The sequence below is a fragment of the Durio zibethinus genome, chromosome 20 (genome assembly GCF_047325235.1).
Source record: "Durio zibethinus cultivar Kanyao isolate XHJ-2024 chromosome 20, ASM4732523v1, whole genome shotgun sequence".
Taxonomy (NCBI): Eukaryota; Viridiplantae; Streptophyta; class Magnoliopsida; order Malvales; family Malvaceae; genus Durio; species Durio zibethinus.
Window position 1 is genome coordinate 12,952,479 of NC_143181.1, and position 22,498 is coordinate 12,974,976.

The 22,498-nt window shown below is 22.1% G+C and overlaps 1 protein-coding gene across 5 annotated transcripts; it reads left to right on the plus strand.

Moving 5' to 3' along the window:
- Positions 1 to 2,879: 2,879 nt before the first annotated feature.
- Positions 2,880 to 20,801, plus strand: LOC111301141 (N-terminal acetyltransferase A complex auxiliary subunit NAA15-like). Of its 5 annotated transcripts, none has more exons than XM_089749671.1 (9): positions 2,880 to 3,119; positions 4,157 to 4,235; positions 4,897 to 4,979; positions 5,069 to 5,215; positions 6,632 to 6,653; positions 7,477 to 7,582; positions 8,551 to 8,622; positions 8,724 to 8,839; positions 20,351 to 20,801. In XM_089749671.1, exons 1-6 carry the CDS (start codon positions 3,069 to 3,071, stop codon positions 7,521 to 7,523), a joined length of 429 nt encoding a protein of 142 aa, XP_089605797.1. In that variant the 5' UTR covers positions 2,880 to 3,068; the 3' UTR covers positions 7,524 to 7,582; positions 8,551 to 8,622; positions 8,724 to 8,839; positions 20,351 to 20,801. The 5 variants fall into 5 exon arrangements, with proteins under 5 accessions (XP_089605797.1, XP_089605798.1, XP_022752343.1 ...); XM_089749672.1 differs by lacking the exon at positions 20,351 to 20,801 and adding an exon at positions 10,564 to 10,833; XM_022896608.2 differs by lacking the exon at positions 20,351 to 20,801 and having other exon boundaries at positions 8,724 to 10,833.
- Positions 20,802 to 22,498: the final 1,697 nt, after the last annotated feature.

Genomic DNA, 22,498 nt, shown 5'->3' on the forward strand with positions numbered 1-22,498 from the left:
TAAAAATAAAAAAAACAAAAATTAAATAAAAATTTCAAAAATGAAATGGAATGACAAAATAAAAAAAAAGTTGAAAAAATACAAAAAATTGAGAAACGTATAAGACATAATAAGAAAACAATATAAAAAGTCAAAAAAAAAGAAGAGAAAAGTTAATGCGAAATAAAAAAGAAAACCAAAGGAGAAAATGCAAAAAAAAAGTATGAGAATTTAAAAACACAAATAAGAAAAGCAAGAAAAAAATAAAAATGAAAAGACAAAAGGCTTAGAATAAAAAAAGAAAAAAGAAATATAAAAAATTTTAAAACAACGAAAAAATTAAAACAAGTAAAAATGAAAGCATATGAAAAAAAAGCAAAAAGAAGAAAAATTTTGAAGGAAAAAAGTTATTGAAAAATTATAAAATAGAACAAAAAATAGCGAAAAAAAGACAAAAAATAAAAAAGTGAAAAAATAAAAAAGATTCAAAAAATAATTTTTTTTTTGAACTTTATAAAAATATTTTAAAATATAAATAAAAAATAAATAAAGAGAAAATAGTAATATAAAAGAAAAAATAAAAAATTAGCGAATCAAAAAAATATAAAAAGACAAAATAATAAAAATTTCAAATATAAAATAGAAAAAACTTTTTCAGAATATTCAAAGAAAAACAAAAAAAAATATAACAAATATAGGAGAAATATATAAAAAATCATAGATAAAAAAAATAAAATAAAAACAAAAGGAAGTGCACAAAAAAAAGTTTGAGGTTTTAAAATTGTAAAGAAAAAGGAAAAACAAGTGTGAAAAAAAAGATACAAGAAAAAGAAAGAAAAAAATACAAAATGAAAATACAAAATATATAAAATAAAAAAAAGAATAGAGAATTTTAATACGAAGAAAAAAATGAAAAGTAAATGAACAAAAAAGTTAAAAGAAAAAGAAAGAAAGGATTAATGAAAAATTATAAAAATAGAATAGAAAATAGCAAAAAAATAAAAAATGACAACAAAAATGAGAAAAACCAAAAGAATAATAGATTAAAAAATAAAGTAAATATCCAAAACATTATAAAATTTTTATAAAAATAACAAAAAGGAAAAATAAAATAAGAGAAAATATCAAAGAAAAGGAAAAAGATAAAATAAGTACTAAAAAAGAGAAAAGAGAAAATAGTAAGGAAATGAAGAAATAATGAGTCAAAAGAAGAAATTTAAAAAAAAATAATAAAAATAGAAAAAAATTTAGTTTATAAAATACAAACAAAAAATAAAAAATATAACAAATGATAAGAAATAAAGATATAAAAAATCAAAGATAAAAAGTTAAAAGAAGGAAAAAGTTAATACAAAATAAAAACACAAATTAGAAACAAATGATAAAAAAAAAAAGAAGGAAAAGCCTTAAGAAAAAATAAAAAAATGAAGAAAATAAAGATAGAAAGTAAAAAGAGTACAAAAAGAAAAAAAATTAATAGAAAATAATGTAAATGACCAATTAGGTTGAAGTAACAAAAAAGAAAATCAAAGTAAAAAGGAAAATATGTAATGAAAGAGTAATAGAATGAAAACAAGAAAGAAATTATTCTGTAAAAAAAATGAAAATAATGAATGAAAAATTACGAAAATGCATAAAAAGTAAAAACAAAAAACAAAAAAGGAAAAGAAAAAGGAAGTAAATAAAGAAATAAAAAAATTCTACAAAGTTCAATCTTTAATTTAAGTTTTAAAACTTAATTTGAATATGAAAGTTTAGATGCAAAATATTTTGATTTGAATTTATTGATTTAAATTTAGAATTTTTAATTTTTAAATCGTTAAAAATGAAAAAAATATAGATACATGAAGTAAATAGTGATAGATATAACAATTCCAAACTAGTGTTATTATATATAAGCCAATAAAACTTTCATTTATTAATTTAATTTCTTTTAATAATATTTTTTAAAATCAATTTTAAATTTGAATTTAAATTTTAAATTTTAACTTAAAAAATGAATATTTAATGAGTTTGAACAATAATGGGTTTTTTTTTTTATATATATTATGTGAGTTAGATTTAGATAATAAAATTAAAAATTATTTGAGTATTTATTGAATTCAAATATTTTAATAAATAAAAAAATTTGGATACTTAAAATTAACATATATCCTATCTGTTGTCATTCATAAAATTCGTAACACAATTTATAAAGTAGGCTTCCCTGCTAGTTTCAAACCGAAAAAAAACATGTTCTATTTCTTCCTTTGGAATAATCATAAGAATTAAAATATTTTTGTGATCTTTGATTTAACATGTAATGCAAAGATAATATGATTATTTAAAATGGTAAATTTTGGTATTCACTTTATTTTTGTTTAACTATTAGTTGAAGTGAAAGTTTTCTCCAATTGTTCCTTATTAGTTTGTACTCTGAAAACAGCTTGCTTGCATGATATCAAAACATCAAATATATTTTATTAGTGATTGAGGTTGTCTTAGTATGTTGGATTCAAAGACAAGTCAAAGTGACATTTTTAATTGATATCTGATACTAGCATAGATGATTAGAAAATGATTGAGCCTACGAAAAAAGACAAGGAGAGAATTATAAAATTAAGTATTTCATAAAAATATTTATTATTTGATTTTGTAATAAAATAATTAATAATAATATTTATAAGTAAAATTTATAAAAAGTTAAAATTACATCTCAATATTTAAATGTACATATATTTTGATTAAATGTATATGTAACATATAATAATCATTTAAAATTTAAATTAACACCTATTAAACATTAAAATGATAAAAATAAATTATATTTTTATTAATTTTATATGTTAAATTATGATATCAATTAATAAAAATTTGTGAGATCCCCTTTTTAGTAAATTTTCCGTCAAACAAATGAACCAACGGCCCTTTTTAATTTTACTTTTGTTCAAGCTTCTTGTTGACCCTAGGGTTGAAGCAGCAGATAACGCCACCACTCTATTCTCTCTCTTGCAAGCCCCTAACTCTCACTTCATCATGTCTCAATCTTCTCATTTTTTTTCTCTTACGATTCTTGTTTTTCTTCTAAAATTTTCTAATTTTCTTCAACAATGGGAGCTTCGTTGCCTCCGAAGGAAGCTAACCTCTTCAAACTCATTGTCGTAAGGCTTCGATTCTCTTTTCTCTCTCATTTTTCAGTTCGTATCTACGTATTTCTAGTTGGTATTTATACTTGTATTTTGCTTTCTTATTTTTTGTTTATTCGATCGCACTTCTTTTTTCTTTTTGTTCTTTGCTTGCAAAACCCTAGCTGGATACTGGTCTGTTTGCTTGCTGAGAAAATCGGTGGATGTCAATTATAAATGGAAATTTGGACTAGATAAGCTTGTTTGTCAATTAGGTTTTTGCTTTTGGGCAATTTTTCGTATAAATTAAGTTAATTTTCTTTGTTCTGTTTAGCGATTGAAGCTTAATTAAGTTTATTGCTTTGCTTAATTTAGGTCAATGAATTCGATTTTGTTGAAAAGCAACTTTAAAAAATTGAATTTTGCTTTGACCTTTTTTTTTTTTAAAGTAAGGATGCTCGTTGTGCTTTCCTTTTGCTGATAATTCATTTGTATCATCACGGAGAAAATTAGAGAAATGAAAATAAAAGGGTTTGGTGACTCTTCCTACTTTAGTAATTTCTCTTGCATGTTGCCAACTTTTTAAAATAGGAATTTTGTTGGTTCCTAATGGGAAACAATTGTGGCATTTTGGCTTTGATGCACATAAGCATTCAAGACAATAACAAACTTTGTTAAACAATCTATTTAAGAATTTGATAAATTGACTGGGACAATTTTTAATGTAATTGTAGGCTTTGCAGGTTAAACTTGAATATTTATATATTTTAAGAACTTGTTCGTATTAGATATAGAATAGCAACATTTGGATGTTTTCCACACGCTATTGAGAGTTTTCCCCCCTTCCCTCTTATTTCTCCTAATTTATAGTGAAAACTAGAGTTTTGACGGGTGAATTCTTACTCTATTTTAACTTCTATAGTAATGGACTCTTGACACAGTTTTTTTGCCTGATTTTTATGTAATTAATTTTTATCTGTTATTATACTCTAGCGAATTCTCATAACTGAATTTTTATTGCTTTGGAGGTCCATGTGCTATTGCTAAAGCTCTTGTATATTTTATCATTGCAGAAATCATATGAAACTAAACAGTACAAGAAGGGACTGAAGGCTGCAGATGCAATACTGAAAAAGTTTCCTGACCATGGAGGTAGTTTAATTTTAAGCACTTATTTATTTATTTGTTTTTGGCTGAGAGGCACTTATTGTTTAGTGTTTATGTTTGCATGGTTCTTGTAAATGTACCTATATAAAGATGCAAGAACTCTGAAACAAAAAGAACTTTACACTTTAGAGGAAAAAGGGGCTGTCACTAGATGGTTTATGTTGTTATCAAGGTTATTGGTTTCAATAATCCTTACAAGAATGCCTCTAAGTTGACATGATTGTTTCTGTAGACTGTATGTTCCTTTCTCATGTCTTATGATTGATGTCATTTGCATTTTTGAAAGCACTAGCTGTATAGTGACTAGTCCATGATTTATGATGGTTCTAGAGATAAGTGGAACATTCTAGCAGTATCAATGTGGAGATATTCTCTATCAACTGAATATATTGCATTAATTTCGGGTATACAACTACATTTTTAACCTCTACAGTTTGAAATCTGCAATATTTGAATACCTTCTTCATCTTGGTTGGGTTTTGTGAATATTCATTAGTGTGCGGTATTGGTAGAGTGTAGTAGCGTTTTGTTTAATATATCCATCCTTTTAAATATGCAGTTTCCAAGTAATATTTTATGCTATCTGGTAACTGTTTGTTTGTTGTGTTTGTATGTTGTCATATGGGCTTATATTCATTATTGTCAGAAACATTGTCAATGAAGGGGTTAACCTTAAATTGCATGGATCGGAAAACTGAAGCTTATGAGCTTGTTCGGCTAGTTGTAAAGGTTATCTTATTTATTTTCTTTTGGTTGCTATAATGTCAAAGCAGTGTCACTTTTTCCAACATTGTTTTCATGTTTGTGTCTTAATGTAGAATGATGTAAAAAGTCATGTTTGCTGGCACGTTTATGGTCTCTATCGGTCAGATAGAGAATACAGGGAGGCTATCAAATGCTATCGCAATGCTTTGAGAATAGATCCAGACAACATTGAAATACTACGGGACTTGTCACTCTTGCAGGTATACCTTATTTACCTTCCTTCTCTATGATTTGTACATCTAGACTCAGTGTTAAATCTAAGATGTTTATCTGTTGTATGCTTAATGTTAAGTAAGAACACTCACTTGTCATGGTATTTTTCGAACATTTAAAGGAGTTTCTCTGTATAAGATTTCTTGTAAGCTTTGTGGTTTGCCTAAAAGATTTTTCAGATTCCATTGTAGAATTTGAGAATCTTAAGTATTAGGGTACTTATAGGCAAGTCAATATTGCAACTAAAATAGTTTGGTGCCAACTTTTGTGCAACTGTAAGTTTCGTGGTAGTTGGTAGGGGCAAGTTCATTGTGGTAACTTAATATAACTGGATGAAAACACCAAGATTAGCTACATAGTTAGTAGTGAAGTGAAAATAAAATTTATGAAATTTGAAGCTGTTTAGTTGCTTGACGGAATCTACTAGTAGATGGATAGAAAAGGCATAATTATATTAAGATAGTAACAAAAGAGACGAAGATATATGGCTTAAAACAGAGGAATGGAATATGGAGATAACTCCAACTAAAAGGGAGAGGCTGTATGAGACCATGAAAAAAACATCTTCTTAAACACTTAGAAAGTAGATGAGTCAGCTGGTTTTATAACTTTGAAAATTTAGATCATAGTTTTGGTAGAAACAATTTATGGCTTTAGGGGAAGGAAAAGGATATAACAGACATCATCTGATATTCTGGCAGCAGATTAATATGAGAGATGGTTCAGATTTAGTATCTTAATTGAAGGTTTTGTTTTGAGGCATACGCAAAAATAAAACATAAGTAATATAATCAGAAGCAACCAGTCTGATTTGATCCTTTCGTTCTCATTATACTGTAACAAGCAACCACCTTGAATTGATAGTTTCTGGTCTACCGCCACGGATCCTTTTTCCCTCTCATTCTACTAGTTCCTTAATGGTTGAAAGTTTTAACATGAATGACCTTTGCAATTAGAAAGTGTTTATACTTTCTGGATCAGATCTGTTTCGGTTCTTCTCTTAACTTCATCTGCACATGTGCCTTACTGCTCCAGAATAGTAACAAAAGTTGGCGTCTTTGATACTGAAATTGATGATTTTCATTTCTATTATTCTCCCTTGATGCTTTAGCGCTTGCCATATTATGGATTCTTAACTCATGATTTCAGATGATTAAGTCATTTGTTGGCATTAACTTATTTGTGCCCCCCCCCCCCCCCCCCGCCCCCTCTTTTATTTATGGTTTATATGCCTTGAAAAGTTAAAGGAAAAAGTATGAAGATGATGAGCATTTGTCTTTCTACTAAGATATGAAGTTTGAGAGAAATTTTTTGGATTTGATCGTGGTTTTGTATTTTCTCATTGTCATGTTTCAGGTTATTTCAGAAATTATTACATTTATGTTTTATCTTTTGCATTGCAGGCACAAATGCGAGATTTGACAGGTTTGTTGATACAAGACAACAACTTTTGCATTTGAAACCAAATCATTGCATGAACTGGATTGGCTTTGCTGTAGCCCACCATTTAAACTCAAAGTACTTGTCCTTTATTTTTTTCTTAAAAAAATTTGTTCCAATTCTTATGTTAACTTTCACCAATTTCTGTTGACTTTTATTTTGTGAAACATGTTTTAGAGTGTTGTTATTGTTATGTATACTTGAAGGTCCAAATTGAAGGGCCTTTTGGTATTGAAAGTTGAAATATTTGTTGATATAATGAAAGCCTTTCTTTAAATTAAATGCTTAATCAGGACTTAATGTTTCTAATTATATGATCAAATGGGTGCTAACATGGATGAAATTACTGTTGATTTTTAACACGTGGTTAATATTGTTTGTATGACTTCAACTAAACATCCAATAAGATATCAAACTTCTTTTATGACAATATATGGTGGGTGTAGAATGTGTTAAAGATGTTACTAATATGTACAGATAGGTGGGTAGATAGATAGGTACCCTACTATTCTAAGCTGGTTGCACTTGCATTTATGAAATTTGGTTGCCAATTAGCCTTTTACAAACAATGCCTAGTTAACTGCAGAGTTCTGTTGTTTTTGCTATAGTTTTATATGGAGACAATGATGATGCCATATTTTCATTTGGCTTTATATATGAATGAATTGAAGTTGTTGGCACAACAGTTATGAGAGTTTTTCCTTTTCTGTCCCTGTCTTAGCCAAGTAGTTCTAAGTGAATGAAGTCTTATTAATTTCATTCATCCTTTAGGTATTTATGCTGTATTCCTTTTTTTGGTTGATATTAGTGGTGCAAAAGCAATTGAAATTTTGGAAGCATTTGAAGGGACATTAGAAGATGATTATCCACCAGATAATGAACGTTGTGAGCATGGTGAAATGCTTTTATATTAGGTATTGGTTATGTACTTCAACTCTTTTTTTTTGCATGCATATGTATGTGGGATGTGGCTGTAATTTCACATGAGTTGACTTCATTATACAGACATTCAAAATTTTCGAATTTATACTAACGTATAATGGGAGTGACTGATTTGGTGTCACTTGTTAACCAGATGCCAACACAGTTAGTGAAATTATCCATAAATCAAATAAAGTAATTAAATATAAGAAAATTAAAGATTTTTAATGCCTTTACCTTCTTTATAAATGTGGTCCCATTTTTGAATTAATTCTAATTTTTTTCACATGCAATTAGAAAACCTACCCATTTCTTCTTAACTTCTTTTTTCCTTCTGCTTATTTTATTGCCAAAATCTCGTCTACTTTCATGTACATGTTACACCCATTCTTTCTACTTGTGAAGTATGGCTTTTCATGATTCTGTGTGTATGGCTGATAAGTTAAATTAAATCATCTCCAAGTTTACTTTAATCTGAGATGGAGGACTAACTAGTGGCCTATAGTGGTATTTGGCATCTATAAGATATTTAATTCTTGATGTATTCATGTTAGAGAGAAATATGGCTTGTTCACTAATTGTTGGGCCTTCTACAAGTAATCATATCTGTGGTGTTTGTACTTAGCAGCTCTGAATCTTAATAATTGCTAATCTCCAATTATATGTTCTGTGGAACCATTTCGGAATTTTTGTTTCTGACATCTTAATAAATTAGTCTATCTTTCTTTTTGACTACTCTTTTTTGGTTTAACACCATTAACATGATTCGAAAACAGCTTAACCAATTGGACAAGTACCTACAAGCCTTAGCCCTTGCAGTAGCATTTATTTCTTTAATAATATATTGGCATAGAAATATGCATAACTACATTCATTATGCATAATTGATGCTGTACATCTAGACTAGTGGTGCCCCCTGCTGCTTTTCTGATGTTTATGAGGGTATGGTATTTTTCTCCAGATCTCTTTGCTAGAGGAATCTGGGTTTCTTGAGAGAGCACTTGAGGAATTGTATAAGAAAGAGCCAAAAATAGTAAGTGTCAAATGTATAATGCCTGAATACTTTTAACATTAAAAATTTTGTAAGTTTTGAATTTTTGGACATTAAAATTCTAACCAATTCTATTATTCTAGGTTGATAAATTGACTTACAAAGAACAAAAGGTTTCTCTCCTGGTGAAACTTGGATGCCTAGAAGAAGGTGCCAATATTTACAAGGCTTTACTTTCCATGAACCCTGACAATTACAGGTGAGTCTTATGCATTTGGTACTCTTTTGAAACACCTAGTTAAGCTCATTAATAAATCTTTCATAGCAAAGAATATTAGTCAACTCTTTCCTTTTATATAGCACTTCTTGAAGTTATAATTGACTTCTTTTTCTCAAAGCCGTGGTGTATTATTATTGTAGGAAATGAAGAATAATTAATATTCTGAATAGTTTGTGTGTTTAAATATATTTTTTTTGGGCTAATAGGTTTTTCAATTCTTCTTGTAGTAACACCCAAATTCCTTTACCTATGTTAGAACTTTATGAAGGGTTAAAAGAATGGTAGAAATAGTCATTATTTTTTATGTTCTATTTTCATTGGTGCTTTAAGCTTGAAACTAATCAGTGTGTATCCCTTATGTCACAAATTCAATCGTTTTTTAGTTTTAAATTTTGTTTCTTTAAGCTTTTGCTTATACTTGTGCATGTTACATTTACATCATGGTATCTTTAGATAAAATGAGGTTATTTTTATTTTTTTCATTCTTGGGATTGTTTTATATCTCTCTGTCCTGTCAAGCCCTTTGTTTAGCTCTTTTAGTAAAAAGAAGCATTATGCACCACCTCATATATAAATATAATTAAAAAGCAGCAAAGCAACTATGAGCAGAACTGTAATTCTATACTACTATATGTGTCAACAGTCTCTTGGGTGCTTTCTCAGATTGGGAAATGAGGAAAATTCTTTTACAGAACTGTTAAATTATGTCTCTTCACTCCGTATATGCCTATATATCGGTGCAATTTATTGCTATTGATGAAGTTGTTTGAGAATGCATTAGGAGAATGTTACTACAAAAGAAATTCGTGGGTTGTGGTTTCTTCGTTCATGAGTGTGCCTAGTTGTCATCTGTTTGTGTCTTTGAAGCTATATGGGCTATGTGCTCCAAGCATACCTTGCAGGATAGAAGGAATTAAAGTTTCAAAATTTCTATGTCTGTGTGTTTGTTGGTTTTATTCTGCAAGTTGGCTTCTAGATTTCATTCCCATAGCTTCTGGTTAATGTCTAATTTTTTGTTGTAGTGCTTTTGACTTGCTGGAGTTTAATCTGAACTTCAATTAATATTTGATCTCTTATGCTTTAACATTCCATTTAAATTTTAGTTTTATCTTTTGTGTACAGATTGTAGTTTTGTAAACTTTTCTTAATTGTGGTTGCATTTAGTAGTCTATACGGAAATTAGTTGATCGTGTACTCTGAACACGATTTGCTAGAGAGAGGAATTAGAGATTGTATAGCAGTGTACTCCAAATTTGTATGGTTGAGTTTTTTATTTTTTATTTTTTTATTTTGCTAGTTCAACTCTGTTGCATGACAAATTGTAATCTTAGGTTTAATTTCAAAAACTTAATCCAGCCTAGCACTGAAGATGAGTGCTTACAATGAAGAGTACCTCTTTCTTCTTGTGTTGTGTTTTGATTCTTCTTGTTTTGCTGATTTCACTTTATTTTGTTGCATGACGGATTACTTTCTTAAGATTAATTTCATAAATTTAAATCTAGTTAAGCACTGAGATGGAAGATTGCCTCTTTCTTATTGGATTCTTTGAAAATCTATGATCTTGCATAGAATTTTTGTTGTATTGTATGGTAACTTTCGATGATAACTGTACTTGTTCTAGTACATTTCAGATCATGAAGAGTTTGATTAAAGTTGCTAAAATTCTATGTTTCTGATTATAATATAGACTTTTTTTTCTTAAGGAACACTGTTATTATTGGAAGCACCCTGACTTATGATGTGGTTGGTGGCTGTTGTTTTTTAACGTTGGTATATAATTGTTGTATATTTATGTTGAGATGCAAACTACCTCTTATCTTTGGCCTTTATTATAGTCTTTTCTTGTTAAGGTTTTGTTGCTTTGGTTTTAATTTCTCTTTAGGTTCTTAAAGGCCTTCTACTTTCGTATCTTTGGGGTTTCAAGTTAAAACATTTATAATGTTTGATTTGTGAGCAATGGATGTGATTAGGTTTATTTTGCAGGCAGTCTTTGCCTTGAATCTTTTTGCTTTAGGATTAGTTCATTATGGTCTTAAATCATGAAGTTCAAGTTTGATTCTTTATTTCTAAAATAGCATTGTTCGCTATATATGTGGCATGTTGCTTGTGTTTAACTTAAATGCAGATCACCCTATTATTAAACTTTATTGAATGGGATTTTGACTTCATTAAAAATGGAAGGTGTTATGTGTATGTATACTAATTAGATATCTAATTAAGATCTTGTATTTTATCTTGAAATTTATTTTTATTTATCGTGTATTTTATCTAATTAACAAAATTATATTGTATAATATTTATCTTTTATTTAATACAATTTGGATTATTTTATTTATTACTTATTATTTATTTTATTTATTATTTATTATTTTTCTATCTTTTTTTCTTTTCTTTTTTTATTTTATCATTGTTGGTTATTATCTGTTGCATTTTTATAAATTTTCATTAACTTTTTTTCATTTTTTATTTTTTTCTTGCTTTTTCTTATATCTTTTTGTTCACACTTTTTTTTATTTCTTCTTTACAATTTTAAAATCTCAGATTTTTTTTTTGTGCACTTCCTTTCGTTTTTATTTATATTTTCTATTGACTTTTATTTTATTTTTTATATCTTTTTTTCTATATTTATTATATTTTTTCTATATTCTAAACTAAAATTTTTTTTTATTTTATATTTGAAATTTTTATTCATTTTGTCTTTTTATATATTTTTTATTTTCTTACTTTTTTATTTTTTGTTTTTGTTTATTTTTAATTGTTATTTTTTTAGTATTTTATTTTATTTTTTCTTTTATATTAATATTTTCTCTTAATTTATTTTTCTTTTATTTTTTATTTATATTTTAAAAAAATTGTATAAACTTCAAAAATTTTTTATTTTATTTTCTTATTGTCTTTTTTTTTGCTATTTTTTGTTCTATTTTATAATTTTTCAATTTCTTTTTTCCTTAAAATTTTTTTTTCTTTTTTCTTATTTTTTTCATATGCTTTTATTTTTTATTTGTTTTAATTTTTTCGTTGTTTTAAAATTTTTTATTTTTTTATTTCAAATCTTTTGTCTTTTCATTTTTATTCTTTTTCTTGCTTTTCTAATTTTTTTTGCAAATTTTTTTATTTATTATTTGTGTTTTTAAATTCTCATATTTTTTTTTTTTTTGCATTTTCTTCTTTGGTTTTCATTTTTATTTTGCATTAACTTTTCTCTTTTTTAGTTTTCTGTCTTTGATTTTTTATATTGTTTTCTTATTATTTCTTATATTTTTTCATTTTTTTTGTATTTTTTAAACTATTTTTTTTTTCATTTTGTCATTCCTTTTCATTTTTCAAATTGTTATTCAATTTGTCTTTTTGTCTTTATTATTTTTGATTTTCTTACTTTTTATATTTTTTATTATATTTTATATTTTTTCTTCTCTTATTGGTATTGATTTTTTTCTTTTTTTGTACTCTATTTATCTTTTTTCTTTTGCTTTAATATTTTTTCTTATTTTATTTTTATTTTGGTTTATTTTTTATTTCTTTTTTTATTTATATTTTCATAAATTTTTATAATGTTTTGGATTTTTTTTCTTTTTTTTAATTTATAATTGTTGGTTATTTTCTATTGCATTTTTGTAATTTTTCATTAACTTTTTTTCCTTTTAATTTTTTTTCTTTTTCTTTACATATTTTTTCATGTGCTTTCATAATTTTTTTGTTTGCACTTTTTTCTTTGTTTTAAAATTTTTTATAAACTTTTTTTTCTTTTTGTTCTATAAACTAAATTTTTTTCCTATTTTGTCATTTTTTCTTCATTTTTGAAATATTTTTTACTTTTTGTATTTTTTTTAATTTTTTCTTTTGACTCGTTAGTTTTTCATTTCCTTTCTTATTTTTTCTATTTTGTGCTTTTGTTTATTTTTAATTTTTCCCTTTTTTTAGTACTTATTTTATCTTTTTCTTTTTGTTTTAATATTTTTTAATTTTATTTTCCTTTTATTTTTTATTTTTGTTATTTTTGTTTTTTTACAAAATTTTATAATTTTATGGATATTAAAATATTGTTGATAAGATTTTAACTTCATTAGAAATAGAAGGTGTTATGTGTATGTATACTAATTAGATATCTAATTAACATCTTGTATTGTATCTTGAAAATTGTTTTTATTTATTGTGTAATTTATCTAATTAACAAAATTATCTTTTATAATATTTAATACCATTTGAATTATTTTGTTTATTACTTATTATTTTATTTATTATATTGGATTGTATAATATTTATCTTTTATTTAATACAATTTGTTGAGAGATAATAATTTTCTTTGTTATTTTCTTTTGGAATTTTATTGGCTTATATATAATAACACTAGTTTGGAATTGTTATATCTATCATTATTTACTTCATGCATTTATATTTTTACATTTTTAACGATTTAAAAATTTTAAATTTTAAATTTAAATCAATAAATTCAAATCAAAATATTTTGCATCTAAACTTTCAAATTCAAATTAAGTTTTAAAACATAAATTAAAGATTGAACTTTGTAGAATTTTTTTATTTCTTTATTTATTTCTTTTTTTTAGCTTTTTGTTTTTTTACATTTTATACATTTTCTTAATTTTTCATTTATTATTATTTTGTTATTTAGTATATTTTTCTTTTTTTTTTTACAAAATACTTGTTCTTGTTTTCATTATATTATTCTTTCACTACATATTTTATGTTTTACTTTGATTTTTTTGTTGCTTCAATTTAATTGGTCATTTATATTATATTTTATTAATTTTTTTCTTTTTTTTTGTACTTTTTGTATTTTTGTACTTTTTATCTTTTTTTTTTATTTTTTCTTAAGGTTTTTCTTCCTTTTTTTTTTGGGTTTTTTTGGCATTTCCTTTTAATTTGTGTTTTTTTTCACATTTCCTTTTGTTTTTATTTTTTATTTTGTATTAACATTTTTTTAAAAAAATTTTATCTTTGATTTTTTATATCTTTATTTCTTATTATTTGTTATATTTTTTATTTTTTGTTTGTATTTTATAAACTAAAATTTTTTCTATTGTCATTTTTTTCATTTTTATTAGTTTTTGTATTTTTTTAATTTTTTTGACTCATTTTTTCATTTACTTACTTTTTAATTTTTCTCTTTTTAATACTTATTTTATCTTTTTCCTTTTGCTTTAATACTCTTATTTTATTTTATTTTTTTATTTTTTAGTGTTAATTATTGTTATTTTTTATAAAAATTTTATAATGTTATGGATATTTGCTTTCTTTTTTAATCTTTTCTTCTTTTGTTTTGTCTCATTTTTGTTGTCATTTTTTTTTATTTTTTTGCTATTATCTATTTTATTTTTATAATTTTTCATTAATTCTTTTTTTCTTTTTCTTTTAACTTATTTGTTCGTTTACTTTCATTTTTTTTTTTTTTTGCTTTTTCTTATATCTTTTTGTTCACTTTTTTTTTTATTTCTTCTTTACAATTTGAAAATCTCATATTTCTTTTTTTGTGCACTTTTTTTTGTTTTTATTTATATTTTGTATTGACTTTTATTTTATTTTGTCTTTGATTTTCTATTTCTTATTTTCTACCTTTGTTAATTTTTTTAATTTTTCTTTGTATATTCTAAACTAAAAGTTTTTTCTATTTTCTATTTGAAATTTTTATTCATTTTATCTTTTTATATATTTTTTATCCTCTAATTTTTTATTTTCTTACTTTTATATTTTTTGTTTTTGTTTATTTTTATTTTTTTAGTATTTTATGTTGTTTTATGTTTTTGTTATATTAATATTTTCTGTTAATTTATTTTTTATTTTTTATTTTATTTATATTTTAAAATTTTTTTATAAAGTTTAAAAAATTTTTATTATGTTTTGAATCTTTTTTATTTTATCATTTTCTTATTTTTTGTCTTTTTTTTGTTTTGCTATTTTTTGTTCTATTTTATAATTTTTCAATAACTTTTTTCTTTCAAAATTTTCTTTCTTTTTGTTTTTTTTTTTTCATATGCTTTCATTTTTTATATTCTTTTTTTCTTTTTTTTTATTTCAAATATTGTCTATTCATTTTTATTCTTTTCTTAATTTTTTCACAAATTTCTTTTTATTTCTTATTTGTGTTTTTAAATTCTTATACTTTTTTTGTTGCATTTTCTTTGGTTTTCATTTTTATTTTGCATTAATTTTTCTTTCTTTAATTTTGTCTTTGATTTCATATATTTTCTTATTATTTCTTATATGTTTTCAATTTTTTGTATTTTTAAAATATTTTTTCTATTTTGTCATTTCCTTTCATTTTTGAAATTTTTATTCAAATTGTCTTTTTTTATTTTTTATTTTTGATTCGTTTTTTATTTTCTTACTTTATTGTATTTATTGTATTTTATTTTCTTTAATTTTTATATTTATTGTATTTTTGTTTATTTTTTCTTTTCTTATTGGTATTGATTTTTTTTCTTTTTTTGTACTTTATTTATCTTTTTTGTTTTGCTTTAGTATTTTTTTGTTATTTTATTTTTATTTTGGTTTATTTTTTGTTTCTTTCTTTATTTATATTTTCATAAATTTTTATAATGTTTTGGATTTTTTTATTTGTTTATCTTTTTATCTTTTTTTTTTTTATTTATCGATGTTGGTTATTTTCTGTTGTATTTTTATAATTGTTCATTAACTTTTTTTCCTTTTAAATTGTTTTTTTTTTACTTATTTTTTCTGGTGATTTTGATATATTTTTTTTTGTTTTCACATTCTTCTTTGTTTTAAAATTTTCTATAAAACCTTTTTTCTTTTTGTTTTATTTTATATTTTTACCTTTTCAGTTTTTATTTTTTCTTGTTCTTCTAATTTTTTTCACAAAATTCTTTTTATTTCTTGTTTACATTTTTTTTTTACACCTGTTTTGTTTTTATTTTGTATTAACTTTTTCCCTTTGTTAATTTTTTCATCTTTAATTTTTTTTATTTTTTTCTTATTACATTTTTTTTGCTTGTATTTTTTAAATTAAATTTTTTTCTACTTTGTCATCCCTTTTAATTTTTTATCTTCGATTTTTTATATCTTTTTATCTTTTTATTTGTTATATTTTTTTATTTTTTGTTTGTATTTAATAAACTAAATTTTTTTTTATTGTCATTTTTTCTTCATTTTTGAAATTTTTATTCGTTTTTATACTTTTCTAATTTTTTCTCTTTTTTAGTGCTTATTTTATCTTTTTCCTTTTGCTTTAATATTTTCTCTTTTTTTTTTCTTTTTTTTTTATTTTTTATTTTTGTTATTTTTGTTTTTTTATAAAAATTTTATAATGTTATGGACATTAAAACATTGTTGAATGAGACTTTGACTTCATTAGAAATGGAAGGGGTTATGTACATTTATATTAATTAGATAATTAAGTTCTTGTATTTTATCTTGAAATTTATTTTTATTTATCGTGTAATTTATCTAATTAACAAAATTATATTGTATAATATTTATCTTTTATTTAATACAATTTGTTAAGAGATAATAATTATCTTTGTTATTTTCTTTTGAAATTTAATTGGCTTATATATAATAACACTAGTTTGAAATTGTTATATCTATCACTATTTACTTCATGTATCTATATTTTTAATTTTTTAACAATTTAAAAATTAAAAATTTTAAATTTAAATCAATAAATTCAAATCAAAATATTTTGCATCTAAACTTTCAAATTCAAATTAAGTTTTAAAACATAAATTAAAGATTAAACTTTGTATAATTTTTTTTACTTCTTTATTTACTTTCTTCTTCTTTTTGTTCTTTTTTTCACTTTCTATGCATTTTCTTAATTTTTCATTTATTATTTAGTATATTTTTCTTTTTTTTATTTTCATTCTTTTTTTTTTTTTTTTACAAAATATTTTCTTTCTTGTTTTCATTCTATTACTATTTCATTACATATTTTCTTTTTACTTTGATATTTTTCATTACTTTAATCTAATTGGTCATTTACATTATTTTTTATTAATTCTTTTTTGTACTATTTACTTTCTATCTTAATTTTTTTCATTTTTTATTTTTTCTTAAGGTTTTTCTTCTTTATTTTTTTTGGTTTTTTTTTTTGCATTTCTTTCTAATTTGTGTTTTTTTTCCACACTTCCTTATTTTGTTTTTATTTTTTATTGTTTTAACTTTTTCTTCTTTTAATTTGTATTTTATAAACTAAATTTTTTTCTATTTTGTCATTTTTATTAGTTTTTGTATTTTTTTTAATTTTTTGACTCATTTTTTCATCTCTTTTATTTTTTTATTGTGTTTTTTTCTTTTTTTTATTACTTATTTTATCTTTTTCTTTTTGCTTTAATACTTTCTTTTATTTTCTTTTTCCTTTTATTTTTATTGTTAATTTTTGTTATTTTTTATAAAAATTTTAAACTGTTATGGATATTTATTTTATTTCTTAATCTTTTTTTCTTTTGGTTTGTCTCATTTTTGTTGTCATTTTTTTGGTATTTTCTATTCTATTTTTATAATTCTTCAGTAATTCTTTTTTTTATAATTTTTTCTTTTTCTTTTATCTTATTTGTTCATTTGCTTTTATTTTTTTTGTTTTAATTTTTTTATATACTTTGTATTTTCATTTTTCTTATTTTTTCTTGCTTTTTCTTATATCTTTTTGTTCACTTTTTTTTATTTTTTCTTTACAATTTCAAAATCTCAAGCTTTCTTTTTTTGTGTACTTCATTTTGTTTTTATTTATATTTTGTATTGACTTATTTTATATTTTATCTTTGATTTTTTGTCTTTTTTTATATTTGTTTTTTTTTTCTTTGTATATTCTAATCTACAAGTTTTTTCTATTTTCTATTTGAAATTTTTCTTCCTTTTGTCTTTTTATATTTTTTTGATTTGCTAATTTTTGATTTTCTTTCTTTTTGATTTTTTGTTTTTGTTTATTTTATTTTTTCTTAATTTATTTTTTATTTATATTTTGAAAATTTTTATAAAGTTAAAAAAATTTTATTTTTATTTTTTTAATCTTTTTTATTTTTTCATTTTCTTATTTTGCCTTTTTTTTACTATTTTATAATTTTTCAAAAACTTTTTCCTTCAAAATTTTCTTTGTTTTTGCTTTTTTTTCTTACATGCTTTCATTTTTATTTGTTTTCATTATTTCATTGTTTTAATATTTTTTACTTTTTTTCTTTTTTATTTCAAATCTTGTCTTTTCATTTTTATTTAATTTTTGTTTTTCTTATTTTTTTCACAAATTTCTTTTTATTTTTTATTTGAGTTTTTAAATTCTCGTACTTTTTTTTTTTTCATTTTCTCCTTTGGTTTTCATTTTAATTTTACAATAACTTTTCTTTTTTTTAATTTTGTCTTTCACATTTTATATTGTTTTCTTGTTATATTTTATATGTTTTTCAATTTTTTGTATTTTTTAAACTAATTATTTTTCATTTTGTCATTTCTTTTCATTTTTGAAAATTTTATTCAAATTTTTTATTTTTGATTCATTATTTTTGATTTTGTTACTTTTTGTATTTTTGTTGTATTTTTGTATTTTTTGTACTTTGTTTATCTTTTTTGTTTTACTTTAATATTTTTCTTTTTTATTTCTTGCTTTATTTAAATTTTCAAAAATTTTTAGAATGTTTTGGATTTTTTTATTTTTCTATTTGTTTCTTTTCTTTTTTTATTTTATCATTGTTGGTTATTTTTTGTTGCATTTTTATGAATTTTCATTAATTTTTTTTTATTTTTATTTTTTATAATTTTAAAACCTCAGACTTTCTTTTTTTTTGTGCATTTTCTTTTGTTTTTATTTATATTTTTTATTAACTTTTATTTTATTTTTTATCTTTGATTTTTTATATCTTTTTCCTATATTTGTTTTTTTTTTGTTTTTCTTTGTATATTCTAAACTAAAAGTTTTTTCTATTTTCTATTTGAAATTTTTATTCATTGTTTTTTTACTTTTTTTTTTATTTTCTTGCTTTTTGATTTTTTTCTTTTATATTAATATTTTCTCTTAATTTATTTTTTCATAAATTTTTTATTTATATTTTAAAAAATTTTTGTAAAGTTCAAAATTTTTTATTTTTATTTTTTCATTTTCTTAATTTTTTGTCTTTTTTTTGCTTTTTTTTTTTTTTCATATGCTTTCATTTTTATTTGTTTTCATTTTTTATATTTCTTTTTTTTTATTCCAAATCGTCTTTTCATTTTTATTCTTTTGTTGCTTTTCATTTTTTTTTTCACAAATTTCCTTGCATTTTTATTTGCATTTTTAAAATCTCATATTTTTTTCTTTTCATTTTTATTTTGCATTAATTTTTCTCTTTTTCAATTTTGTCTTTGATTTTTTATATTGTTTTCTTATTATGTCTTATATGTCTTTCAATTTTATGTATTCTTTAAACTAATTTTTTTTCATTTTGTCATTTCATTTTATTTTTTAAAATTTTTATTCAATTTTTGTCGTCTTTATTTTTTTTATTGTTTTATTGTTTTTTTCTTTTGCTTTATTTTTTTCTTATTTTATTTTTATTTCTTTATTTATATTTTCAAAAATTTTTATAATGTTATGAAATTTATTTTTTTATAAATTTTTATTTTTTTATTATATCGTTGTAGGCTATTTTCTATTATATTTTTATAATTTTTCATTGATTGTTTCTCCTTTCAAATTTTTCTTCTTTTTTTTACTTATTTTTTCATGTGCTTTCATATTTTTTTTGTTTGAAAATTTTTTATAAACTTTTTTCTTTTTGTTTTATTTCATATTTTTGTCCCATCATTTTTTATTTTTTTCTTGTTTTTCTCATTTTTTCTCAAATTTCTTTTTATTTCTTGTTTCCATTTTTTTCTTTTTTGCAATTCCTTATTTTGTTTTTTTTTTTTTGTATTAACTTTTTCCCTTTGTTAATTTTTTTATCTTTGTTTTTTTTTTTTATTTTATTGCTTTTGTTTTCTAAACTAAATTTTTTTCTATTTTGTCATCCCATTTCATTTTTGATCTTCTTTTAATTTTTTTATCTTTGATTTTTTATACTTTTATTTCTTATTATTTGTTATTTTTTTTATTTTTTGTTCATATTTTATAAACTATTTTTTTTCTATTTTGTCATTTTTTCTTCATTTTTGGAATTTTTATTACTTTTTGTATTTTTCTAATTTTTTCATTTCTTTTTTTATTTTTTCTATTTTGCGCTTTTGTTTATTTTTAATTTTTTTCTCTTTTTTAGTACTTATTTTTTTTTTCCTTTTACTTTAATATTTTCTCTTATTTTATTTTTCCTTTTATTTTTGTTATTTTTATAAAAATTTTATAATGTTATAGATATTAAAACATTGTTGAATGAGATTTTGACTTCTTTAGAAAATGGAAGGGGTTATGTGCATGTCAATTAATTAGATATCTAATTAAGATCTTGTATTTTATCTTGAAATTTATTTTTATTTATCATATAATTTATCTAATTAACAAAATTATCTTGTATAATATTTTATCTTTTATTTAATACAACTTGGATCAATCAGTTCTGGGCGTGAAGACCTCCAAAGGCTATTTTTTCATCATTTCAATGGGCATTTCTTCATTCCAAGCTTCCCCAATGGATAGTTTCTCAATTTCTTTATAAATTGGGCACTCCAATACACCAAGAAGCAAGAGGAATCAAGATGAATCTATTTTCTTTTTCTCAAATAATCAAGAGTTCATAGAGCTTCAAAGTCTATATCTTTGCATTCATTGTATCCAAATTATCTTTTTGTTATTCATTCATCTTTGTCTTGTCTATACCTTTGTGTACTTCAAATTAGCAGAGTTTGTCAAACACTTGAAATTTTGTATTCTGTGATTGTAAGCTTAAAGGGGAGGATAACCCTTAAGAGTGTATTGTGTTGAGTTTGTAAAGCTTGGAGAAGCTTGTTTGTAATTTTCAACACAGCATTATATTTTCATCAAAATAGCTTATTGTCTTAATCTTTATTCAACTATATTGAAATCATTATTTGAGAAGAATTTGGAGAGATTCAATTCACCTCTCTTGGATCATCATCTAACTTATAAAGCTAACAAATCTTTTATTATTTTAACATATATTAATTAATATTTTGTTTAAATTAATCTATTTATTATATTTTATTTAATTATAATTAAATAATTAATGTTATAATGATTGTTAATATTTAACTTTATAAATTAATATAAAGTTATTTCTTTATATCTTTATAAATAAAATAACAAATTATTTTAAATATTGTTAAAAATATTAATTATTAATTTCTATTTTTATTATTATAATTAATTAATTAATATTAATTAAATATTAAACGTTAATTAATATAAAAAATGACTTATTTATATTTAACAAATAGAAATAATTAATTAAATATTTTTAATTTAATAGATATTGATATATATTAAATTTTAAAAATTTAAATATATATTATTAATATATTAATAGATAATTAAATATTTACTTTAAATATAAATATAAATTTAATTCTTTAAATTATTTAATTTATCTTAAATAATATTTAATTAAGATAGAAATAGATTAAATATAATATTAAATATTAAACAAAAGGTAATAAATTAGTATTATTATTAATAATAAATTATTAACTAGTAAAAATTTAATTTATGTATAATTATACTAAATTATATAATTAAATAAATAATTTAATATTTATTAAAATCCTTATAAAATAAATTAGAATGATAATTAATATAAATAATTGCTTACAAAAAATCAATAATTCACATAAGCCTATATAAATAATTTAATATTATTTAAATAAATAATATTCTAAATAATATAAATAAATTAATATAATCATAATAACAAAATAGTTTATAAACTAAATAGTTTATAGAATTATTATTTATAATAATCTAATTGTTATTATAATTAGTATAAATATTATATTTGCTTTAGAAGCATTTTTAGGAGAATTCATTAGTGCTCAGGGAATTTGTTGGATGTTGTTGATACTTGGATGTCATCTGTGAAATCGTTATTGGCACTTGATGCGATTAATTGTGTGCTAACTTGTTTTTGTACCTTATTCACAAACTCAAAGCTCGATGTTTTTGAAGCTTTTATGTTTTGCTTTGAAAACCATTTCTGCTAGAGTAGAGCTTTAAAAGTATGAAATGTTGTTTTAGTAAGTTTTTAAATGGAAATGAATACATTGAATCCAATGTTTTAAACTCACTCAAATAGAGGAACATGATAACTCGTGTTGGTTTTAATTTTTCTCAGTATTAAGTGTAAGTCATGAAGGATTTTGGAGCTCAAAATATCAAAATTTCATTTCTGAACAATTATGGGCATAAAACCATCTGCCCAATTTCAAATTGTGATATAAAACCATTTGTAAGGTTTTAATTTTTTATGCTTATTTGCTTTAGATGCATTTTTAGGAGAATCCATGGGTGCTCCAGGAAAATTGTGAATTGCTGTTGATACTTGGATGTCATTTGTGAAATCATTATTGGCACTTGATGCGATTAATTGTGTGCTAACTTGTTTTTATACCTTACGCACAAAGTCAAAGCTTGACATTTTTGCAGCTTTTATATTTTGCTTTGAAAACCATTTCTACTGGAGTCGAGCTTTAAACGTATGAAATGTTGTTTTAGCAAGCTTTTAAATGGAAATGAATAGTTTTAAACTCGCT